The sequence below is a fragment of the Tasmannia lanceolata genome, unplaced genomic scaffold (assembly GCF_043159265.1).
Source record: "Tasmannia lanceolata isolate RefF3 unplaced genomic scaffold, GAP_Taslan_0.1 ptg000019l, whole genome shotgun sequence".
Lineage (NCBI taxonomy): Eukaryota > Viridiplantae > Streptophyta > Magnoliopsida > Canellales > Winteraceae > Tasmannia > Tasmannia lanceolata.
Window position 1 is genome coordinate 9,739,288 of NW_027518696.1, and position 22,336 is coordinate 9,761,623.

General features: G+C 38.7%; 1 protein-coding gene across 1 annotated transcript in view; it reads left to right on the forward strand.

Annotated features, from left to right (window-relative positions):
* The window catches only part of LOC143853368 (uncharacterized), a 50,239-nt gene that overhangs the window by 19,532 nt on the left and 8,371 nt on the right, over positions 1-22,336 (forward strand). Inside the window, exons 14-21 of the mRNA XM_077363117.1 lie at positions 1,037-1,107; positions 14,090-14,170; positions 14,542-14,612; positions 16,693-16,789; positions 16,875-16,934; positions 18,551-18,605; positions 18,717-19,126; positions 19,951-22,038. Of these exons, the coding sequence (XP_077219232.1) occupies positions 1,037-1,107; positions 14,090-14,170; positions 14,542-14,612; positions 16,693-16,789; positions 16,875-16,934; positions 18,551-18,605; positions 18,717-19,126; positions 19,951-22,038 (2,933 nt within the window). The remainder of the gene's footprint in view (positions 1-1,036; positions 1,108-14,089; positions 14,171-14,541; positions 14,613-16,692; positions 16,790-16,874; positions 16,935-18,550; positions 18,606-18,716; positions 19,127-19,950; positions 22,039-22,336) is intronic.

The following is a 22,336-nucleotide window of genomic DNA, read 5'->3' on the forward strand; positions in this document are numbered from 1 at the left end:
TCAAAGACACTTCATCAACAATGGTCTGCCATGTAGATAACAAACTTAAATGCTCTTAATAAGCACAAGAATGGTTGGGTCAATGAATACTTTGTTCTTTATTTTGATGTAACAGGAATGGATACTTGCTATGATTTCTAGGCAAAAAAACAAGACATTTATGAAGTTTTAGGTTCTCTGGATAACTTGGAGAAGTTTTGAAGCTATCACAATCAGAACAATTTTCTCTGAATGAAAGAACAAAGAAAAGAATGGTATTGGGACAAAGTTTTTCCATATGGTGTTAACAAGGTGCCGGCAGAAAAAAAATTTACTCTCTACTGAAGGGCTGGCCCTGCATGGGCATTTTGAAATATGAAGTTTCTAATATACAAACATCCTTGCCATTCAAAATACACACACACACACACACACACACACACACACACACACACACACACACACACACACAAACATCCTTAAACTACGAAAGCATTTGTGAGCCATGTCCATTTTCGATGCCTCTTCTGCCCTGGTAGTTTGCTTTTATAATTTTTTCAAAGATCTGGGTAATTGTCATTCACAAAATCTACTTGGTCGCAAATTGGGTGCCAAGCCCCTGGATGTTTTTTTTTTGTCATTTAAAAGGCAGTATCCTGTCCAAAGCTACATCTCTTTGGATGATTTGGTAGCTTGTTTTTTGTGAAGGATTAGTCACCAGAAAAAAAACTAGTCTAGTGGATCAATGGGTCAAAATCCGTGTTTCCCTTTATCCTGAGTGCTGCGTTCTTCTTTATAATGGAGATCTTGTAACTGTGGGAATAAGAACCTACCTGGCTCGAATTCGATCATCTGGAGGCTTTGAACATTGGATGAAGTGGGAGTAAAGAACCATGTATTTATGGTTTCTTTTCTTGGCGCCACGTGTTAACTGGATTTTATCACTTTTTTTCATAGTGTGTTACTTTTATGCCCTAATGCTGCAAATGTTCAACTTAGAGTATCTTTCACACAAGCGTCTACTTCTAATTATAGATCTTGGAAATCCATTTTGCAGATTGCAGAATATGTGTTTGGAATGCTGCTGATGGCAGCTTGGTCCATTCTCTGACTGGTCACAGTGAATCTGTGAGTGTTCCTACTTTTCGGTTCTCATATTTGACCTTGATCATATATAGATTCCTAAATCACACTGTTGAGTTTTGTGTAAAAATAGATATTTATATGGAATACTTCTCGTCTGCTTTTCATGGAAATTTTCTTCTTATATTTTTGTCAGTGGAGATAAATGTGCTACTGACAGCTGGCATGATGCTGGTGTTTATGCTCTCGCTAACTGGTTATCGCTTATGATGACATCTTTATATGCATACATAAAACTCCTACAGACAGGCAGTAATGTCTATTTTTCTGAAACTACTGTTTAACTGCATATCAAGATCACTCTTTCTCCGTGACTACTCTTTGTTGTGACAAGCTATATTATAAACACACAGTTTCCTTTTTTCTTCAGAATGAGTCTCGGACACTTTGGCTACCTGAATGAAAGGAGCATTTTAAGGGTTTTTGACCATCCATAAGTTTCCCCAAATGTATGTTTTTGTGCTTCCTGTGACCACTTGGAACCTTCAATGTACTAGTGCTCTTGACCGGAAGATGATTTATCAAATCTTAAATGATATTGGAGACAGTTACACCTTTGAGCTCTATAAGTTCTTTGGCGCCAGGAAACTTTAGAAGTTATCACTTTTGTCTTTGGGTGGGTTTCCCTTTGTACTTTCTTCTGGAATATTGTCATTGTGCCCCTACCCTTCATTTCTGCATTCTTCTGATTGGGTAATCTTCTTTCTCAGGCCCTTCTTGTTTACCTTTTTGTTAGGACTTAGAGTGCTAATTCAAGGGTTATCCATCTATTAATTCATTGTTATGTCTATCGTTTGCATTAGTGTTTTTTTCCCTTTTTGGTTTTATTTATGTGAAGGTGCTACATTAAAGTGTAAAAGACAAAAGACTAATGCAAAAACTCCAGAAACACCGATTTTGGTTTACTAGGAACAATTCGAAAGAACTTTCCTCAGTGATGGCTTTAGTCATCTGATGTTCTTTTTTTAGTAGTTCTCTTGAATCTAATTACTATAGACTAGGGCACTTGGGGAAGGTACTTCATCGGAAAGATATTTTAGTTTACACTTCAAATTCAAGGAAACCTGAACCATTTTGGACCGTTCGTGACAATTTGATCAATTCAATTTACTCGATGCCATTTGAAGTATAAGAAACTCTGAAGAAGCAAACAGTCTAGATAATTCCTCATCTTCATTCCATTATAATCCAAAAAAAAAAACCAAGTAAATATGGAATAAAGTAACTTACAACAGTTGTAACACACCGCATACGATTTGGAGGAGCACACACTGGCCAAAAGCACTGCTTCACTTTGAAAATTGGTGGGAGAAAATCAGCACATTTCCATGACAATCCACACACTAATTTTCATCCCTGAAACACATCCAAATAGTAGTTACACAATCAAGGTTTCAAGTTTCAATTTTCACATGCATGTCAGTCATGACAGAAATGCGAACATGTCGGTTTTAGATGGAAATTTTGGTGGAAAATCTGTAAAATCAGTAGGGGTGAGCATTATTCGGTTAAAACCGAATAATCGAACCGAACCGAATTGGTCGGTTTGGTTCGGTGTTTTTCTTTTCGGTTCGGTTTCGGTTTTCTCAAAAAAAAATAATTCGGTTAACCGAATAACCGAAATTATGGATGAAAACCATTTTTTTCCAAAAAAAAAGTGCTATATGTGCACTCCGTAGGAAGATCAAAACCGTCCATTTGATTGATCACAACTTGATTAGGTTGTACTCAAAAAATCATTTCGATCGGATGATCCTAGCCCTCCGATCCAAACCGAGATTTTGATTTTTTCCCTCTTTTTCTCCCACAATTCAGTTATTCGGTTATAACCGAATAACCGAATTTTTATTCGGTTCGGTTTCAGATAATTTCAGTTCGGTTTCGGTTACCGAAATTATTCCGGTTACCAAATTTCGGTCTATTCGGTTCGGTTTAAACCGAATAACCACCCCTAAAAATCAGGGTAACATATATTACCATTAAAAAAAATGGAAACATATGCTAATATGATTGACATTTGAGATGAGGCTCTAGAAACCCATAAATTAACAACATTGGAAACCTAGTGATTTGTTTGGCCGTGTATGTCTGATAATTCCGTACATGCCAGATTTCACATGTATTTTATATAGACATGTCTACATAATACATACACCCTATTTAATATGTAATTCGTTTACATATTGCTATATTATACTATTAATACACTTACGGTTTGGTGTCAGTATCGTTTCGGTTTTGGTATGTGATTCGGTGGGGATGAAACCAGAAATATTTCAGTTGTTTGGTGTCCGTTTTAGTCTAAACTTAACACCATACTTGAATTCATATTTTATCTTCTGATTCATCAAAAGCTGAATTTAATATGCCGAAATGCTATATTATACTACTAATACACTTATGGTTTGGTGTCAGTATCGTTTCGGTTTTGGTATGTGATTCAGTGGGGATGAAACCAGAAATATTTCGGTTGTTTTGTGCAAGGTTGCCAGGGCGGGATTCGAAATCGGGATTCGATTCGGGAATCGAAAGCGGGATTCGAAGGTTTCGGGGATGGTTGGGAGCGGAATTCGATTTTTCGCCGGGGATTCGCCGGGGAGTCGTCGGAGAGCGATAAAAAATTAATAAAAGATAAAATTTAAGAAAAAATACCTGAAAATCAAAATCTAAGCATTCAACTGTACACCATTAAACATAAACATGATTATCCAAATACTGAAATTATAACAGTTTTTCATTTAGAAGCCAGGAGTCCAGGACTCCACCATTAAACAAAAAATTCAGTTTCCAAAAAGCGAAATATCAAAATTATTACAGAATTTCTCCAGTATTTAAAAAAAAGAAAGAAATAAAGTTAAGCTTTTCTCTTTCCCTTCGAATAAGCATGATCAGCTCGTCCTCTTCCTTCTACATTTCTTGTAAAGGAAAAGTTTAAATAAATGAATTAATATTTATAAGACTAATATCTTCATTGGGAAATTGAAAGTGTTAAAGTTTTTGTACCTCCCCTTGTACGTTCTCCACGCCCCAGGAAACTAGTAATACGACCTTGAGTGTTGGATGGTCGTCCAATTTCAAGTTCCGAGCTACTGACCACTCTTGGAGTCCCAGATCCTGCAGCTTCGTCACTGTCATCTAAGTCACGAATAGTGAGTGAAGGACTTGAAAGTAATGACTGAGATGACGCACGAAATGTAGAAGGTCTAAGGAAATCATCATCGAGATCCTGCCATCGCATATCCTCCATTCTGATAGAGGAGTCATCCATAAGTGGGAGCTCTGGGTTAATGTCCCATTTTCTATTTGGTCATTCTTTGTATGCAGCCGCATTAAATCTAAATAATAGATTCGAAATTAAATAAATCATCTGACATAAATAATAAAAAACAATTATTGCATGCAAAAACGAAACAAACTTTAAACCTGGATAGGAGTCGAAGATTTGAGTGGATGTACACAAGAGTATCAGCACGATGTGAATTTAAGCGATTGCGCTGTACATTGTGAATGAAGCTATACTTGCTCCATACTCTCTCTGCAGAAGATGTGCTGATAGGCTGTGAGAGAATTTTGATGGCCACTGACTGTAACTCTGGTACATGACTTCCATGAAAGTTCCACCATTTGGTCACACACACATTGGGATCTTTCGCATCATCCCTGGCAAATTTACTGGAAAACCTTCCAACCCTTCCTATGAAATCATATAACTGACGTCTAATCGTACCACTCATCTCATCATCAGGGGAGAGATCCAGAATGGCTTCATATACAGCATCCATGATTTCAGGGTCTTTATCTGAAAATAAAATTGAATAATCGATCAGTCGATAACATAAATGAAGATAAATACAATTACATTATGAAAATTCACAATATAAGAAACAATTACATACCTGGGGTGACTCGTTTACCACCGCCTGGTGCTGGAATATTGAGATATGCAGGGTCATAATATTTTGGAGTGAGTACATGAGCCAAGGCATGCATTCGAACATTCATCTTCCCCCATCGTCCCACCACAATACCATGAATATGATTGTACATGTCAGGTACATCTTTCAAGTTATCTTTTATTTGTCCTAACATATTGTCCATGCCTTCGTACACTTCTGATATCAGACAACCTTCCTGGTCAGTGAACTTAGTCATTTTATAGACGGGCTTCGTAATTAATAATGCCAATTTTATGTTCGTCCAAAATTCATCAGAGACTACACAAGTAGTTGTCATCTCGCCCCTCTCTATCATCACTTTGTCGGTGCAAGCATTCAACCAATCTTTCCAAGCATCTGTTAATACTGTCATCTGCAACGCCTCCCTTACATCAAGAAGTCTCTTAAGTGTAGTATAATGAGTTGCAAATCTAGTCTTCGCAACTTTCAGCAACTCAAACTTCGAATTGCTTCTAAATATAGCAAGAGCCTGCGAATGATTGGTAATATATTTGACGACATCCTTGCAGGAACGGTAAGTCTCTCCAATCCAACCTAGGTGTTTATGCTTGGTCAAGTCTTTGAATATCAGATTTAATGTGTGAACTACACAAGGAGACCAAAATATGTGGGGATAAACTTTATTAACCTCTGTCCCAGCAAGCTTGCAATTGGCTGCATTATCTGTCAGCACTTGCACAACATTAAAAGGCCCTACTTCTTCAATAGCATCCAACAAAAACTTTGCAATGTTTTTCCCTGATCTCTCCACGGCAGAGAAGTCGTGCGCATAGAGAAACATTGAACCGAACATATTCGATGCCAGTACATTAATCAGGGCTTTGTTCTTCACGTTTGTCCATCCATCAGAGACAATAGAAAGCCCATGTTCAGGCCATTTTTCTCTCACAACACCTAGATCTTTTGTTACATTCTCTTTCTCATGGTCCAATAAAGTTGTTCTTGCTTTCTCATAAGAAGGCAACTTGTATCCAGGCACAAAATTGGCGACAATTATCATCTCTTGAAAATATGGAGATCGGAGGACGTTAAAGGAAATCCCATTGGCGGCCAAAAATCGCAGCACTTTATGATCAACATCGTCTCTATCCTTTGCTCTAAAAGACTTGCCAAGTGGTGATTCACCAACCTTACTTGAAGAAGTTGCACCGGAGTTGGAAGACTTGCCAAGCATGTCTAACCGTGATTTCTTCAGTGGCAGTCTCCCAGGTAAATTCTCTGCTCTTTGGACTTGGCTTCTGATGTGCTCTTGTAATTGTTTGTCTTTTGCAACTGCACTGCAATATGCTATTCCTTGACCTTGACCTCTTGGTGCTTTCACAAGGTGTGCGTGCACCCTTGTATAAGTCCCAGTGTAAACCTTCTTACAGTGCTTACATTTCCACTTTTTGGTTCCCCCATGTCCTTCGCCAGCTTTCTTTCCTTTGACTACGTGTGACCATAAAACTGTCGCTGACCTTGCGTTCGGACCCAACACTATGTCCTCGTCATAATCTTCTTCCACATATTCTTCATCATAGTTGTATTCTAGGTCCCCTTCAAAAACTATGTCATCATCACCTACACCTTGGCCTTGAAATTCTTGGTCGACAGTCTCCTCCATCTTTCCTCAATTGCCTTTGACAAAATCAAATTGTAAAATATTTGAATAGTATGATAGATATTTTCTACTGTGAGTGTCTTACATGCATGCATGCAAGGGTATGCAGCGGTAGGCTCGGGGTTGGGTTTCCATGGGAATTCCCGAGGGTATTCACTATTTTGCAGGGGTAGGGTGAGGGTTGGGTTTCTCGTGGCGCAGTGTCGAATCCATTGGATTTATATCCAACAGACCGTCTTACGTGGGAATTTCCGAGGGTATTCACTATTTTGCAGGGGTAGGGTGAGGGTTGGGTTTCCCGTGGCGCAGTGTCGAATCTATTGGATTTATATCCAACAGACCGTCTTACGTGGGAATTCCTGAGGGTATTCACTATTTTGCAGGGGTAGAGTCAGGGTTGGGTTTCCCGTGGCGCAGTGTCGAATCTATTGGATTTATATCCAACAGACCGTCTTACGTGGGAATTTCCGAGGGTATTCACTATTTTGCAGGGGTAGGGTCAGGGTTGGGTTTCCCGTGGCGCAGTGTCGAATCCATTTGATTTATATCCAACTACCATTACATAAGCCCTATTTGAGAATACAAAATAGTAATCAACTAATTAACTATTTCATAGATCTGATACCTGTTCAGCAAAATACATCATCAAAATACAAATAAATCACCCCCTTGCCTCACCAGTCATAGAAGCAGCACTTGACTGTGCCTCACCAGTCATAGAATCAACTAATTCAAAAGCACCGCTCATAGAAGCAGCACTTGACTCAGGAGCACCACTTGCCTCACCAGTCCCATACCATTCCCAAAAATAGTTGTTCACCTCTCCAGGGGTGGGGTTGTTCTGAACGACAACGATGGCTCGCCGATTCCAGTCTCTATCAATCGCATTCATTGTTCTCTTCTTCAAGGATTGAGGGCGAATGGAGTCCGGTACCGAAACATCCATCATCGCTATGTGATGTTGGGCTCCAAAGTACTGTCGGAGGATCCGAAGAGGCAAGTAAAAGGAAGTGCTCTGGAAACCCATTATCCGAACGCACTTCTGGCCAGAAGTCTCGAGGACTGCAGAGGAAATGGGAGCCCATGGGAGAGTCCACTCAATGTCCTTACTTTCGCGACCCTTAAGCCATATAGCCCAACTGTCGTGATCATCGAATGAAACCAACACCTCCCGAGTATTAAAACTCCTCGTCCAGGCTCGTCTTGGCAAAGGTGGTGGAGCCAAAATTCGTAATCTCTCTACTAGCCAAACCTAAATAAAAAAAAAGTTAGAAATAATAATTATCCATAACCAAGTACATCATTCAAGCATTTTTAATAAACCATCCAATACTTACATAAAGAAGGACAGAACTTCCCAAGAAGTCAGATCCAGTAGATCGGCGAGCACTATCTAGGCTATCAAAAAGTTCCGCTAAGACAGTATGAGCTAGATTTGTACCTTGGCGAACTTGATCAACCAAGTCTACAAAATATAATGGAATCAAGTCTGATGACTCTGATCGGCCCGGAAAGAGAAACATTGGATAAGCACATAATGCTAATGCATTTTCATGGCAACGACGATACTCCATATCCAGTTCTCTACTTGGTGAAAAGACTTGTACTAGCTTATGCACGAAGATACTACTTGCCTGACGGTAGTGACGTAGGGACTTCTGTGGCACGCCAATCAGACGGCTCAATGCCTTATCATAGCCTTCCTTAAAGGAAGGCTTGAACATGGGACCATCAGGAGAAATGCGGTGCATCATGCAAATATCTTCATGAGTCGGACAAAGCTCTTGCATTCCAAAATGAAACACATGCGAATTTGGATCCCAACAACTAATTGCGGCACGAAGCAAACCCCAATCAACACAGACAGTGGCAATATTGCGTAAGCTGCATAGGCCCACCGTGCCAAGATTAACTCCTTCCACTTGATTAGGGGTGTAAACGGATCGAATTCGGAGCGGATATGGCTATATCCGAATTCGATTAGAGTATACACTATCCGAATTTGAATTCGGATTCAGATTCGACGGATATTTAATATCTATTACCGAATTTGTATCCGTCGGATATTGTTCGAATTCGGATATTATCCGTACCCGTTTATCCGGTAAATTCGAACATTTTATTGCAGCACTTTATCTTTTTTCTCGTACTTACTCAAATGAATTTTCCAAACCTTAAAACTAGACCTCTACATTCTCTTCACAAAATTAACTCTCAAACCCTAAAATATATGAGATCATCTTCTTCCTTTTAAAACAAAGACAGAAAGAGAGAGGGAGGCGATGGGAATGGATGATAGTGCTGGTAGTGGTCTTTGGGTTTTTCCTCTTTTTTTTTGTATATGATGGAATGAGTTTGGGCTATTTTGATGGAATGGGTTTGGGCTATTTTTGTTTTTATATTTTTTTCTAAAAAGAATATTCACTTTTCTTATAGAAACAAAAGATAGTGTGTCATTACTAAAAATAAATATTAATGATATTATTAATAATAAATAAAAAGGATTTACTTCTCGGATTCGGATGTTAAACGGATCGGATATACCATTTACCAGATTCGCATCCGCTAAGAGCCGGATATCTCATAAACGGATTCGGATAATATCCGCTTGAAACGGATTCGGATAATATTCGCTTTAAACGGATTCGGATGCGGACGGTAATCGAATTTCCGAATATCCATTTACACCCCTACACTTGATGCAACCCATTGGTCCATGCCAATAAACCATTGTTGGAGACTTCAGCCATTCCGCTCGCCATCACTCGTAAAGGCCCCACGTAGGCTCGTATGTACTCTCGTACTTTTATCGAATGACAAAATGATAATATCTTATTAGCTCAAAAGATAAGCTATAGGCCACCGTAAGCTGCATTGAATATCAAATTATGGCTGGGCTAAAATCATTTCCCTTTAATAATTTCCAACACATATCTAGGGAAATGACTGGGCTAAAATCACTGCCAAATGAATGGCTGTGCAGAGATAGATACTAAGTCAGAGACAATTTGAGTTTGTTCAACTACATTCAATTTGAGTCAGAGACAAAAAATCAGCAATTCAGCACATTCAATCATAAACAATATTTGATAAAAATATTCAATCATACAATCAGCTCATTCAATCTAAACTAATATTCAATTTTGAACTCAAACTCACTTCTCAAATTCTAAAATTAATTGGGTCTAAATGCAATTTTGAATCAGTAAACACTTTTGGAATCAAAATTCACATCTCATGTAGTGTGTGTCAAGTGTCAACTACTTAACCGTCAAGTATAGTTTTTTTCAAAAAGGACAGTGGGGCAAACTTCTTAGGATGATCCAAGATTCCAAACCATTCATTTGTTGGGCTACTATGAAGAGGGCTCCACTGTACTTTTGGAAAATGTTGGACTTGATATAAAAATTCAAGAAAATTAAATGTTGGATCCCCTTGTCTAGACCTTTGGGATACCATGGGAGTGGTCAACTTGGGGCCTCACTAATCATCCATGAAGTCTTCACAATGTACCACCAAATCTTTACTCCATATAAAACAAAATCCATATTCTATGCATTCATTTAATATTTTTTTGAATGGAAATATTCATTTAATATAAGGCTTCGACTTTGTCGTAATTATAAAACATGAAAAACATGCCTTAGAATTCTATTGACAATCTCCTCTATTTTCCTTTGATCAAGCGACACAAATTTATTAAGCAGAAAACACACACAAAAAAAAACAAGTACAAAACTGCTACTGCTAAGTGCTAACTGCTAACATGTTTTCACAGTTTTGAATTTTGATAATTGCACTACCATCAGTTTTGATAATTGCACACCAAAGTACCAAACCCTTTTCACAGAAACAGGGGGGTTTCATTTTCACAGAAATCATTCTCACAGAAAGTGAGAATGGTTTTGTGAGAATGGTTTCTGTGAGAACCATCCACATAAACCGTAAAGAGAGAGAGAGAGGGCATTATTTCATTTTCTTTCTTTCTTTTTTAAAAAAATGAAAAAATATAATAAAATACCTGAGTTCTTCTTGTTCTTGTTCTTCTTCTTCCGTCGGACGGTCGTCGGAGTCGGACGACGAGGGTTTGAGAGAAGGGTTCTTTGACTTCTTTCTCTTCTTCTTTATTCTTCTTCTTCTTCCGTCGGACGGTCGTCGGAGTCCGACGGCGAGATGATTTGAGAGAAGGGGTTTGAGAGAGCGGCGGTGGAAGAGGAGAAGAAAAAGATAAGGGTTTTTTTTAGGGTTTCATCCAAAACCCTCCTTTTATACGAAATTAAAGGATTTTATGGGAAATTACAAGAAAGCCCCCACTCAAAAGCAACCCATACCCTTTGATAGCTGGGTTAAAAAAGTAATTTCACGTCGAAATATGGGAATCGCGATTCACATCACTTAAAGGAACGGATTTTACGTAATGGGAATCGCGGTTTTACATATTGTGATTCCCGAATCTTAATTATGTAAAACCGCGAGTTTGTTATAAATAAAACGCGTTTTTATAAATTACGAATCGCGATTCCGGTGGAATCAAAATCGCGAATCCCCAATTTGGATTCGCGTTTCCGATTCAATCGATTCGGGATTCCCATATTTTGGGGAATCGAATCGAATCACGATTCCGATTCGCGAATCCGGGATTCGCGAATCCCCAACTCCAGGAACGAATCCTGCTACTCTGGTTTTGTGTCCGTTTTAGTCTAAACTTAAAACCGTACTTGAATTCATATTTTATCTTCTGATTCATCAAAAACTGAATTTAATATGCCGAAATGCTGAAAAGGTGCCCATCTTGTCACTTAACACTGTCTTGTCAAGAAACCACAAAAAGGTATATGCCTTTCATTTGACGTACACACCTTAAGTGAAAGGTGTATGCCTTTTTTTTACAGCTTATGCCAAAGCTTGTGCGTCTTTTGTGTCTGACCTTTCTTTTTATGTTTTGAGGTGTTTTAGTGTTTGGCTTTGAGGCACGCCTTAAGTGATAGACAGAAAATTTGCTTAATAGAGAGAGCATACACCTTAGTGAAAGATTGAGACAATTTGTTTAATATATTGTACCTATGTCACTGGTAAGGTGATCGATGCTCCTGAGCCAATGACCTGTGAAGCAGATAACTCAGAAGAAAAGAGTACAATACCGTAGTTGGAAAATGTGGCAAATGAAGCGGAATGCATCTGATAAGTCTCCTGACTTTTCACAAACTACTGATACTCGACTCGTGTGAGAGTTACAATGTTACTAGTGGGATAGGGTTTTTGAGATGAAGATGGATTCACTATCCCATTATTTTCTTCTTCACTGAATGATATATGATTAGCCCATGGTGGTTTGCCGCATAGATCCCATCTAGCATCAACTATATGATTTCTAAGTCTAAAATGGGTACGCTTTCTTGGCTCCATGGTCTCTTCTAGGACCTCCCCTTCATTGAGACCATCAAAACGACCATGACTATCATGAGAACTTCTACTACCTCTACCAGGGCCACAAAATCTAGCTATAACGATGGCTGATCTGTCTCCAGCAGAAGCTTGCAATTAGCTTCCACCAAGTGAAATTCTTTCAAGATATGCTAAGGTGTCATTCGAGTAGGATATCTCTTTGCTTCCCAAGATTTGAGTTTTTATTGCCTCATATTCAAATTGTAGTTCAGAGAGGAATTTAGCTACTTTGAACTCTTCACGTTGCTTTTTTTAAAAGTGAATTATCACTTGTAAAGGCTGATATACTCTAAGCTCCTCCCATACTCCTTTAAGAACTGCATAATATTCCCCAACATTCATATCCCCTTGAATATTTCTTGATATATTTGGTAAAGATGTGAAATGTTCTGGTCAGATGAATATATTTCTCGTAGTGATTCCCCAGTTTCTTTAGCAGTCGTCGTTTTAAATTTCCACAAAAACCTACATGAAACGACTGAAATGTTTCCATTTTCCATCCCCACCGAAATGCATTACTGAAGCTGAAACGCATACTGAAACCAAAACTATAAGTGTATTATACCACATCAATGTGCTACATACTTATATTTGTATAGACCTGGCAAACAGGTGGGCCGGTCGGGTTTGACCTGACCCGTTCGGGTCCGGGTGAAACGGGCCGGGTCAGAAACGGGCCACAAAATATACGGGCCATTAATCTTGGACCCGCACCTGGGCCGGGTCGACTCTCGGGTCACCCGGTTTATTATAACGAATGTTTGTTTTGTTTTTCAAAAACTTCTCTGCCACATGGCGTATGCTAAGACACGCGTTAGACATGTGACGTCAGACATGTGGCGAATATATCACCTCTCTCATAAAGGTCGCCGACATTTTTTCTACAAAAAGTAGAGGAAAATTTGCAGTGACCAAATTGTCGTAGACCCACCATGAAAGAATTTAATCACTTATCAACTAAAGGAAGGGTAGTTTCGGTACTTCGGGATCATTACTTCCATGACAACGACAGCTCAACTTGGGAAGTGGGATTTTAATGATTTGACGAAAATACCCTCACAGGTTTCAGGTATTTTCGCCACATATCCTCTATTCCTCTCCCCAAAAAGTATTTGGCTTTTTTTAACGGGCACCCAGGGGTACACCCGGCCCGGACCAGTTTTGACGGGCTGGGTGGACCCGATTGAAATGGGTCACTTTATTGGGACCCGGACCCAGAAATTACGGGTGGGCCTGGTCGACCCGCGGGTCCGGCATGTGAAATGTGGTGTACGTATTATATTTATGTATATTAGTATTGTGAATTAAATTTTTTTCCTCTGACTATCTTTCTATCTTTTATATGAGTTATCGGTAACGGTAACTTTTATGATCCTTTAATTTTCAATGTTTATGTTTCTTGATACTGAATTCTACATGGTATTCTATCTAGTTGGGGCATAATTTTAAAACTCCCCCGCTTCATGTGGACTTCCCGAGTCCCTTTTACGTTGGCCACATTCCGCATTTTGACCTATAGATTCCAATAAAAACCCCATTTACTCTCCGAAATCATTACCGCGTCAATCGAGTACTCGACCGCATCGTGCCGAGTCGATTAGGATTTTCTTCGGCTGCGTTGTGACCCGCATCCAAGTTTTGAAACACTGAGTTCGGGTGTTGAGTTGTTGCTTGAAAGTTGAAACCTTCTTTGCATGGCTATTTATTCCTTTTCAACAGGATCTCATTTTTTATAAAAACAAGACAAAAAAGCTCTAGATGGCTGTTTCACCTCTTGGCTATATTCCTGGACCGCCATTTCCGTGCATATGTAAAAATTGTATTATAATGTTAAAATAGGACTTCACCTCTTATTTTGGTTGCTTACATTTTCTGATTTGAACTAACTCCTATTGAAATTTCTGTTTTTTGTTGTCGTATATTTGTAAGAAAGAGCCTTTCCTGACAATATTCCTTATTATTGTAGACGTATGTTTTGGATGTTCATCCTTTCAACCCTCGGATAGCCATGAGTGCAGGCTATGATGGAAAAACCATAGTGTGGGATGTGAGTTTCTGCTTCTCAATGCTCCTTCACGCTTTATTATTTGTTTTAGTAAAAATGCCACACGGTGATGTGCGCACACACACATGAGAGAGAGAGAGAGAGAGAGAGAGAGAGAGAGAGAGAGAGAGAGAGAGAGAGAGAGAGAGAGAGAGAGAGAGAGAGTTTTTGTTCCAGTTTGAACGTTCTTTATATGAAAAGCACGAGGTTGCGGGTTCAAGGCAGCTTACCAATCAAAAAAAAAAGAAAAAAAAGAAAAGAAAAACAAAAAAGAAGAGTCAATGAAATATTCTAATTAGGCCCTCTAAAAGGTATGGAGGGGACTGTAAATTAATGCTGTGTGTATTGAATACCTTGCTATTTGCTATTTCCAGATATGGGAGGGAACACCTGTTCGCGTATATGAAACTGAACGGTTAAAGTTGGTTGATGGAAAGTTTTCTCCGTAAGTTATCTGCACAGGATGTTGAGATTTAACTTTCAAATGTGTATTGTACTTTATCATTAAAAAAAAAAGGTGTATTGTACTGCAAAATTGACACTTCTCTCTTGTAGTTTGATCTGTTTTTCTCTGAAAATATCACTTGCATTTATGCTTTAATATCTTTGTTTAAAGGTACATTTATGCCCTGTTTGTTTGGGATTATGACAACGGCTTGCCACCCCCAATCCGATTATTGGACCCAAAATTATGGCAAAATTGACACTTCTCTCCTGTAGCTTGATCTGTTTTTCTCTGAAAATATCACTTGCATTTATGCTTTAATATCTTTGTTTAAAGGTACATATATGCCCTATTCGTTTGGGATTATGACAACCGATTGCCACTCCCCAATCTGATTATTGGACCCAAAATTACATTAATTTTGGGTCCAATAATCGGTTTTTTTTTTTTGGGTGGGGGGGGGGGTGGACAATCGGTTGCCACAATCTCAAACGAACAGGGTCTTATTGTTTATTATAACGTCAGTCTTTTACAATTTCTTTTACGGAAAGATGCAAATTCCCATTGAAGAATGTGATGATTGGTTGTAAAGCTTAGCAGGAGTTAACCCTGAGGATCCTTGTTGCTCATTATTAATTTTCGGTTAAATCTTTTTACTCGCATTTAGTTCCTTGTATTGAACAATCTATCTCAGCAAAGTTGTGGAAATTCCATTGTCCACCTAGAGGGTGTTTATTTGGGTGGGCGGCAAGCAGGGATAGGATTCAAACGATTAATTTCCTTCGTAAGCGGGGTATGTGCTTGGTGGACCATTGCCCCTTATGCCTGGAAGATGGAGAGTCGGCTTGCCATATTTTTATCCATTGCAAAGTTGCTAGAGAAGTATGGGGTAACATTCTAGTGAGATTTGGTATTTGTTGGGGGTTCCCCGTCTCTATCCCTGATGTGATTCTGTGTTGGGAGTTGGTGCCAATGAAGAAAAAGGCTAAGATGCTTTGGAAAATTTGCCTTCTTTCTACATCGTGGGTGTTATGGAAGGAGAGAAATTCAAGGGTATTTGAGGGATCCAGTAGATCGCCTTATCAACTATACATTAACACCATAGCTCTTACCATCTCTTGGGTGCAAATCAAATGGTGAAATCATACATTGGTTGCTTTGTCTGTCTGAGCTGGCTACGATAGTAGACACCAGCAATGGTGCCTTTCTGACCATCACCAAGAGCCTATCCCAGACTACTTACAGTTCGACTTAGTTTGGGCTAAGATGGCGAGGTACTTTGTATGCTGGGAATGAGACTCGTGGACTTCGTAGGAATGGTAGCCACTGATTTTTAATCTTTTATTTGATGCCGAAAAAAATTAAAAAGGAGATTGGCATCCTGCTTGAAATATCGTGGACAGCTGTGTCAGAGGGATAGGATGGACCAAGACCGGACTAAGAGAATGGAGGGGAGGGAAGACCAATGAAGTAGAGGGATTACTTGACTCCTTTTAAAATTTTGTAGAACTTAAAAAGAAACTAATAAAGGAGCTGAGATTTTCACAAAGAGGGAGATCTGGACTCCATGAACTGCAATTTTTGAGACCTAAAATTGATTTTTCCCCTTGTGAAAGACTGGTTATTCAGTGATATCATTTCCGGATGCTCATTGTTCTTTTGCTGAAATCTCAAGGATGTGGCGCTGATTAGAATGACAAGGGTAAGTCATGGAGAGAACATGGCATCAACACTTCACCATGTCTGTTCCCAGTGCTGTTGTTGTGAGGATTTTAGTTGTCAATGAATTCCCTCTTTGAAGGAAAAATATTTTCTATCCCGAGCACCCCCCAAAAATCTAGTTCTACCTGTGGTTGTGGCCCAATTTTATGGTGTCTGGCAGCATAATTGGAACCTTAAGATGATCATATCTATTTTTTCCAATTCAATGTGCTGATTGTTGTGACTTTTGTCATGTATGGATTTATGTAGGGGTAATTATCCATGCAGTTCTCATGTTGTCTTGGCAGACATATTGAGCTCTCTCTCTCAAATGGTAGTTGCATCTTTGTGACGAGTAATCCTTTTTTTTTCCTGTCAGGGATGGGACATCAATTGTGCTTTCTGATGAAGCTGGCCAAATATACATATTAGCCACAGGCCAAGGGGAGTCTCAAAAGGATGCCAAATATGAACAGGTAGGCTCAACACCTAGTCCCACTACATATAAATTAGGCTGGACTTTCATGTTCTGATGTATGTTTTTGCTATATTTTTCGACAGTTCTTCCTTGGGGATTATCGTCCTCTTATCCACGACACCCATGGAAATGTTCTTGATCAGGTTAGCTGAGTAAAATTTTCTTCCTACGAGTTAATCTGTTATTCCTTTGGGTATTGGTTCACTACAGTTACTTAGGAATAACATAGAATTTTTTTTTTTCAAATTACATAGGAATAATGTTATTCATGGAAGTCACGTAGAATTCTGACTCAATTTTTGTTACTGTAAGGAGTTCTTATATGGTGCATGCATGTTCTAAACCATTCATTTTTCGATCCCCACTGTAGATAGGCTATTCCCTAAGATGGTGGTTACAAGATTATCTCAATCCATCTAATCTAGAAAGAATACTATTCTTCCAAAGAATTGGTCTAGTTCTAATTGCACTTACAATTGCAAAATTAGTTCAAGTCTATGATTTGTGGACACGGACACGAGTGTCGCGTGTCGACATGGACACAAAGTGTCGGACGCGGCAAACATCCAAAATTTAGAAACGGGGACACAACTAAAATAGAAAGTACATATAATCATGATTTGTGGACACAGATTCATGTACCGAGTTTCGACACGGATACGAGGCATCTGACATGGAAACCCCTAAAAATCTAGAAATAATGGCACACTCATACACGTACATACATATAAAGTTATTGACACTTCTAGCAGTACACTTCAAGTGTCTGAAGGAGTGTCGATACGCGTGGACACGGGTGTCGTGTCGGACACGACACGACACGTGCGTCGGCAATAAATTCAAAGTGTGGCCAAATCATAGGTTCAAGATAGAGACAGTCTATCTTTTGACTAGCTGACTAGAAAGAATACCATTCATTTTTTATTTTTTTTGGAATGGTAGAAAGAATACTATTCATCCAAAGCAATTCTTATAAACCATTCATTTGTCTTGTGTGAAAAATTTGTTTCACACTTTTGACTAGCTGAAAAGCTTTGCAAGGTCATATATGAAACAAAATTTTCAGAATGCATATTTGAAATGATGCAGTAAGCTAAAGACAGCACATAAATGCTGGTAAAAAAAATAGAACTTGGAATGGCGGGGCAATTTAATAGGAAATAAGAACCCTGCAGCAAAAAGGAATTCCATATCAAGTATCTAACATTTTTTCTAAAATAGAATCAAGTATCTAACATACAAATAAGATTTTCTGCTTAACTGAAACTATTTTCCTCCATTAAAAAAAACCCAAAAGGGTCAGAACTAAAATAAAGAAATTCAGAATGATAAACCATTAAGTTTTAAGACACTTGGATATAATTCCCATTAGTAACTAAAGCTCTGCAAAAAGAAACTAAGGAATTGAGAAAGAAGCGTCCTAAAAAAATAGGCTTCACAGTATAATTGGATACAAACTTAGTTGTTTTGAAAGAAAGTGAAAAACTGCAAAGATGAAAAAAGAAAAAAGAAAAAAAACTATCGCTGTGATGCTCTGCTATAGAGATTTGACAAAAGTTTTCTTTTTGGAAGAACCAAAGATGAAAGAGGAAAAAAGAAAAACCTGTTTGTGAGATTTTCTTCTACAGAGATTTGACAAAGGCAAAGAAGAAAACTATCATGTGAGCACGTGCGCATACGTGTTTTCTTATTTACATGTTTCCCGATGTCGCCAACTACATCAAGTACATTATATGAAATTCTGCTATGTTTGATGCAGGAGACTCAACTTGCTCCATATAGAAGGAATATGCAAGATCTTCTCTGTGATTTAGGTATGTATCTATGGTTCCTTTAGTCAAAATAAATATTGCTCCTTTTTTAGGTCGCATTCTCTTAAACTCATGTAGTCTCACGACATTGTTGCTGTGATGGGGCAATGCCAGGCATGATTCCTTACACTGAACCTTATCAAAACATGTACCAGCAACGGCGATTAGGTGCTCTTGGTATTGAGTGGCGTCCTCCTTCTGTAAAATTTGCTGTGGGCCCATCAGATAATGTCCATCTTGGCTTCCCAGATTATCAGGGGCAGCCATTTGTGGATTTGGACAGATTTAATGAACCATTACCAGAGTTTTTAGATGCTATGGACTGGGAACATGAAAATGAAGTTCAAAGTGATGATACTGATTCAGAGTATAACGTTACAGAGGAATATTCTAGTGAAGGGGAACATGGAATTTTAAGCACCAGTTCTTCTGGTGATCCAGAATGCAGTGCAGAAGACAGTGAAGCTGACTGTAGTAATAGGGACGGTCTTCGCAGGTCTAAAAGGAAAAAGCACAAAGCTGAGGTAAGTTAAAATTCATCTCTTTCATTCAAGTTTTCACAACAATGCTTTTTGGGCATGAGCCCTATGTCACAAATATCGTTCTCGGGAATTTCTCCGCAAGGGAAAATCTTGGGATATATTATTATTATTTTTTTAATTTTTTCGGGTTTCTATCGGAAAAACAATAAAAATAACATTATTTAAAAAAATATAAATATGTAAAATTTAATAAAAAATAAAAAATAAAAAATTGTAAAATATTGGGATATTACCGTGATATTATTGTGATATTTTATGATAAAAATGGAAATATCGCTATATTTTTAAAACGCCAGGATTATTTCGGGATTTTGTTGTTTTATGAACACTATATTTTGAAAATATCGGAGGTATTTGTGATATAGTTTGAGCCCATATCTCTGTTGGAAGCATGGTTTCAAATTTTGGTTTTGGAAAGTGTTTCGGTCCTCATTGAAACCGAAATTTCGAAATTTAGGGCGAAATCCACGAAACCAAATAAAATAATATTTTTTTCATAGAAAATTTCGGCTGAGATTACCGGAATTTCGATAATTTCGGATGAAATTTCGGGAAAGTATTAAATAATTAAAAAAATCTAGATTTTTGGGTGAAATTCCTTAAATTTCAGGGAGTGATCGAAATTTCTAAATTTCGAACGAAATACTGTAACTTTTCGGGTATCTACAACCCAAAATTTGGGATTTCGGTTGAAATTTAAAACCTTGGTTGGAAGGTGCACTACAAGGTTATAGATTCACCCCAGCTTGCATTACCCAAAATAAAATTTCCTCTTTTGCAAGATTGATGCCTTTGTTGTTTGTCAGGTTGAGTTGGTGACTTCTTCCGGGAGGCGTGTTAAAAGGAGAAACTTAGATGAGCGTGATGGCACTTTATCCAGGCGCAACAGAAAAAGGAAATCGAGACACAGCCGGCTAGCTTCAAGGAGAAAATCTTCTAAATCAAAGTCAATGCGGCCTCAAAGACGTGCTGCACGGAATGCTCTTAATTTGTTTTCTCAAATTACCGTAGCATCAGATGGTGAAGATGATGGCTCTGAGAGTGATTCCCTGGACAGCGAATCAATATTAGAAGATTCAAACATTGAGGGCAATGAATCTGACAGGTCAATGCAAAATGTGCAACAAAAACGTCCAAAAGAGAAGGAAGTATCTTTAGATGAATGTGAAAATGTGGTCAAGCTTCCCGAGCTCCATGAACCTCATACTGGTGCTGGAAAAAGGAGACTGGTTCTTAAGTTTCCAGTTCGCGATTCAAAAAAGCTCATTTCTCTGGAAAACACAAAATCCGTATTCAATGAACAGGGTGATATAGCAGGTACATCGGCCAATATTCCTTCAGAAACTAGTAACCGAAATAGAAAATTTTCAAGTTCCCATGAGCCGGCACCTTCTTCCAGTGGTGTGTTTGATGGTATTCCGTCTGAAAACTGTGTAAGTAAAATTAAAGAGAGAGGGCAAGCGGAAAACAGTGAGGGTTATCATGACTTGTCTGCAGGGTACAGAGATAACAAGATTAAATGGGGAGAAGTGAAGGCACGCACATCAAAGCGTTTGCGTTTGGGAGATGTTCCGGTAACTGATATTTGGGCATCAAATGTCGGTATAGATAACCCTAACGCAATTGAAGATGATGTTAGTGGACATCTGAAGTCAGAGGATGAATATGGAATGATGCCTTCTCATTCAGAAAATCGAACTCGCGGAGATAACATTGAAATTAAGGCTTTCAGGAATAAGCAACAATTAAGACATGGAACCTCAGAGGGGTTGGATGGTGCAAATGATGAAGAGATTGCTTCTGACTCTGCACATGAAATTGAGCAGTTATCACCAAATGCTCACCACGAGAAAAGTGGAGCAGTCTCCGTCAAATGTAATGGCAGAAAAACTGAAGCATCATGGCATATGAACACGGTGGACAAAGATTGGCCCAGTACCAGTGAATATAGGGGCTACAGTGAGCCACTAGAAATGAATGGCATGGGAACCAATCACAAGAATATATCTATAATTACCTCTAAGAGTAGTGCGGACCATAGTCAAGAAGTGCGAGAGAACACTCAACCAGTCACCAGAAAGTTGAGGATTAGATCAAAAAGTATTATGGTGGAATCCCAAAGTCCATCTTCCAAACAAAATTCTGCTACTTTGCTAGATGATCAGAGAGGTTCTGGATGTGATTTAATGGAAGAAAGTCCCACACAAATGGAACATAATCCAATCTTGGGTGTACTACTGGAGGAGGAGGATGGTACCAGTGGGCCCAGTCTGGACCATCAAGACTGGAATTGTGGGTCTGGAAAATCAGTCTCTCAGTTTGACCAAGATTCTGGGCCATCCATTTTGGAAGATACAAAAAGGTTGCATTCTGATTCAAACGGTAAGAGGTACAATGCTGTTTATAAAAGGTCGAAGTCATCTAGAATGCATTCGGAAGGTGAAACCCGTGCTGCGAAAGAAAATACTTCACCTTCTAACGACTATAATCTTGATTGGAAAGCGGAAATTCCTGAAGTTATGACCGACAGTATCCGCAGAACAAGGTCCATGAGCACGAAGGTAACAACAGGTGAGCAAGATCCTGCCACATATAATTTCAGGGTAAGAGAAGGTCACAGTTCTGCAGAGACATCAAACAGTATCGAAAAGTTTACCTTAAAGGGTCGGGAGCAACTTTTATGTGATGAATGGAAGTCAAGCTCAAGAGTGACTGTAGGGTTAAGGTCTGCAAGAAATAGGAGAGGAAATTATTATCATAGGGAACAAAGTCCTCTTGATAAAAGAAAGACACATCACTCGGTGAGAAAACCATCATGGTTGATGTTATCAGAGCATGAGGAGAGCTACCGATATATTCCTCAGCATGGTGATGAAGTTGCATACTTAAGACAGGTAACTAACACCGAATTATGTTTTGTTTCTCATTTATTCCAAGTTTTGGGTATCATTATTTTATGAAGAATGATAGAATGAAGGGTGCCCTTGCAAAAACCAGCTTCAAGGGCGCCCCAATTGGTCAGTTTCATCAAAGTCGAAGCATTTTCCGATTTTTTGTGCACAATTACTTTTTTCTGCATCATCTTAAACTAATCAATGGGGACACCCTTGAAATTGGTTTTTGCAAGGGTGCCTTCATTCTGTCATTCATTTCATTCCTCTTATTTTATTATTTCTGATTCATGGCATGTTG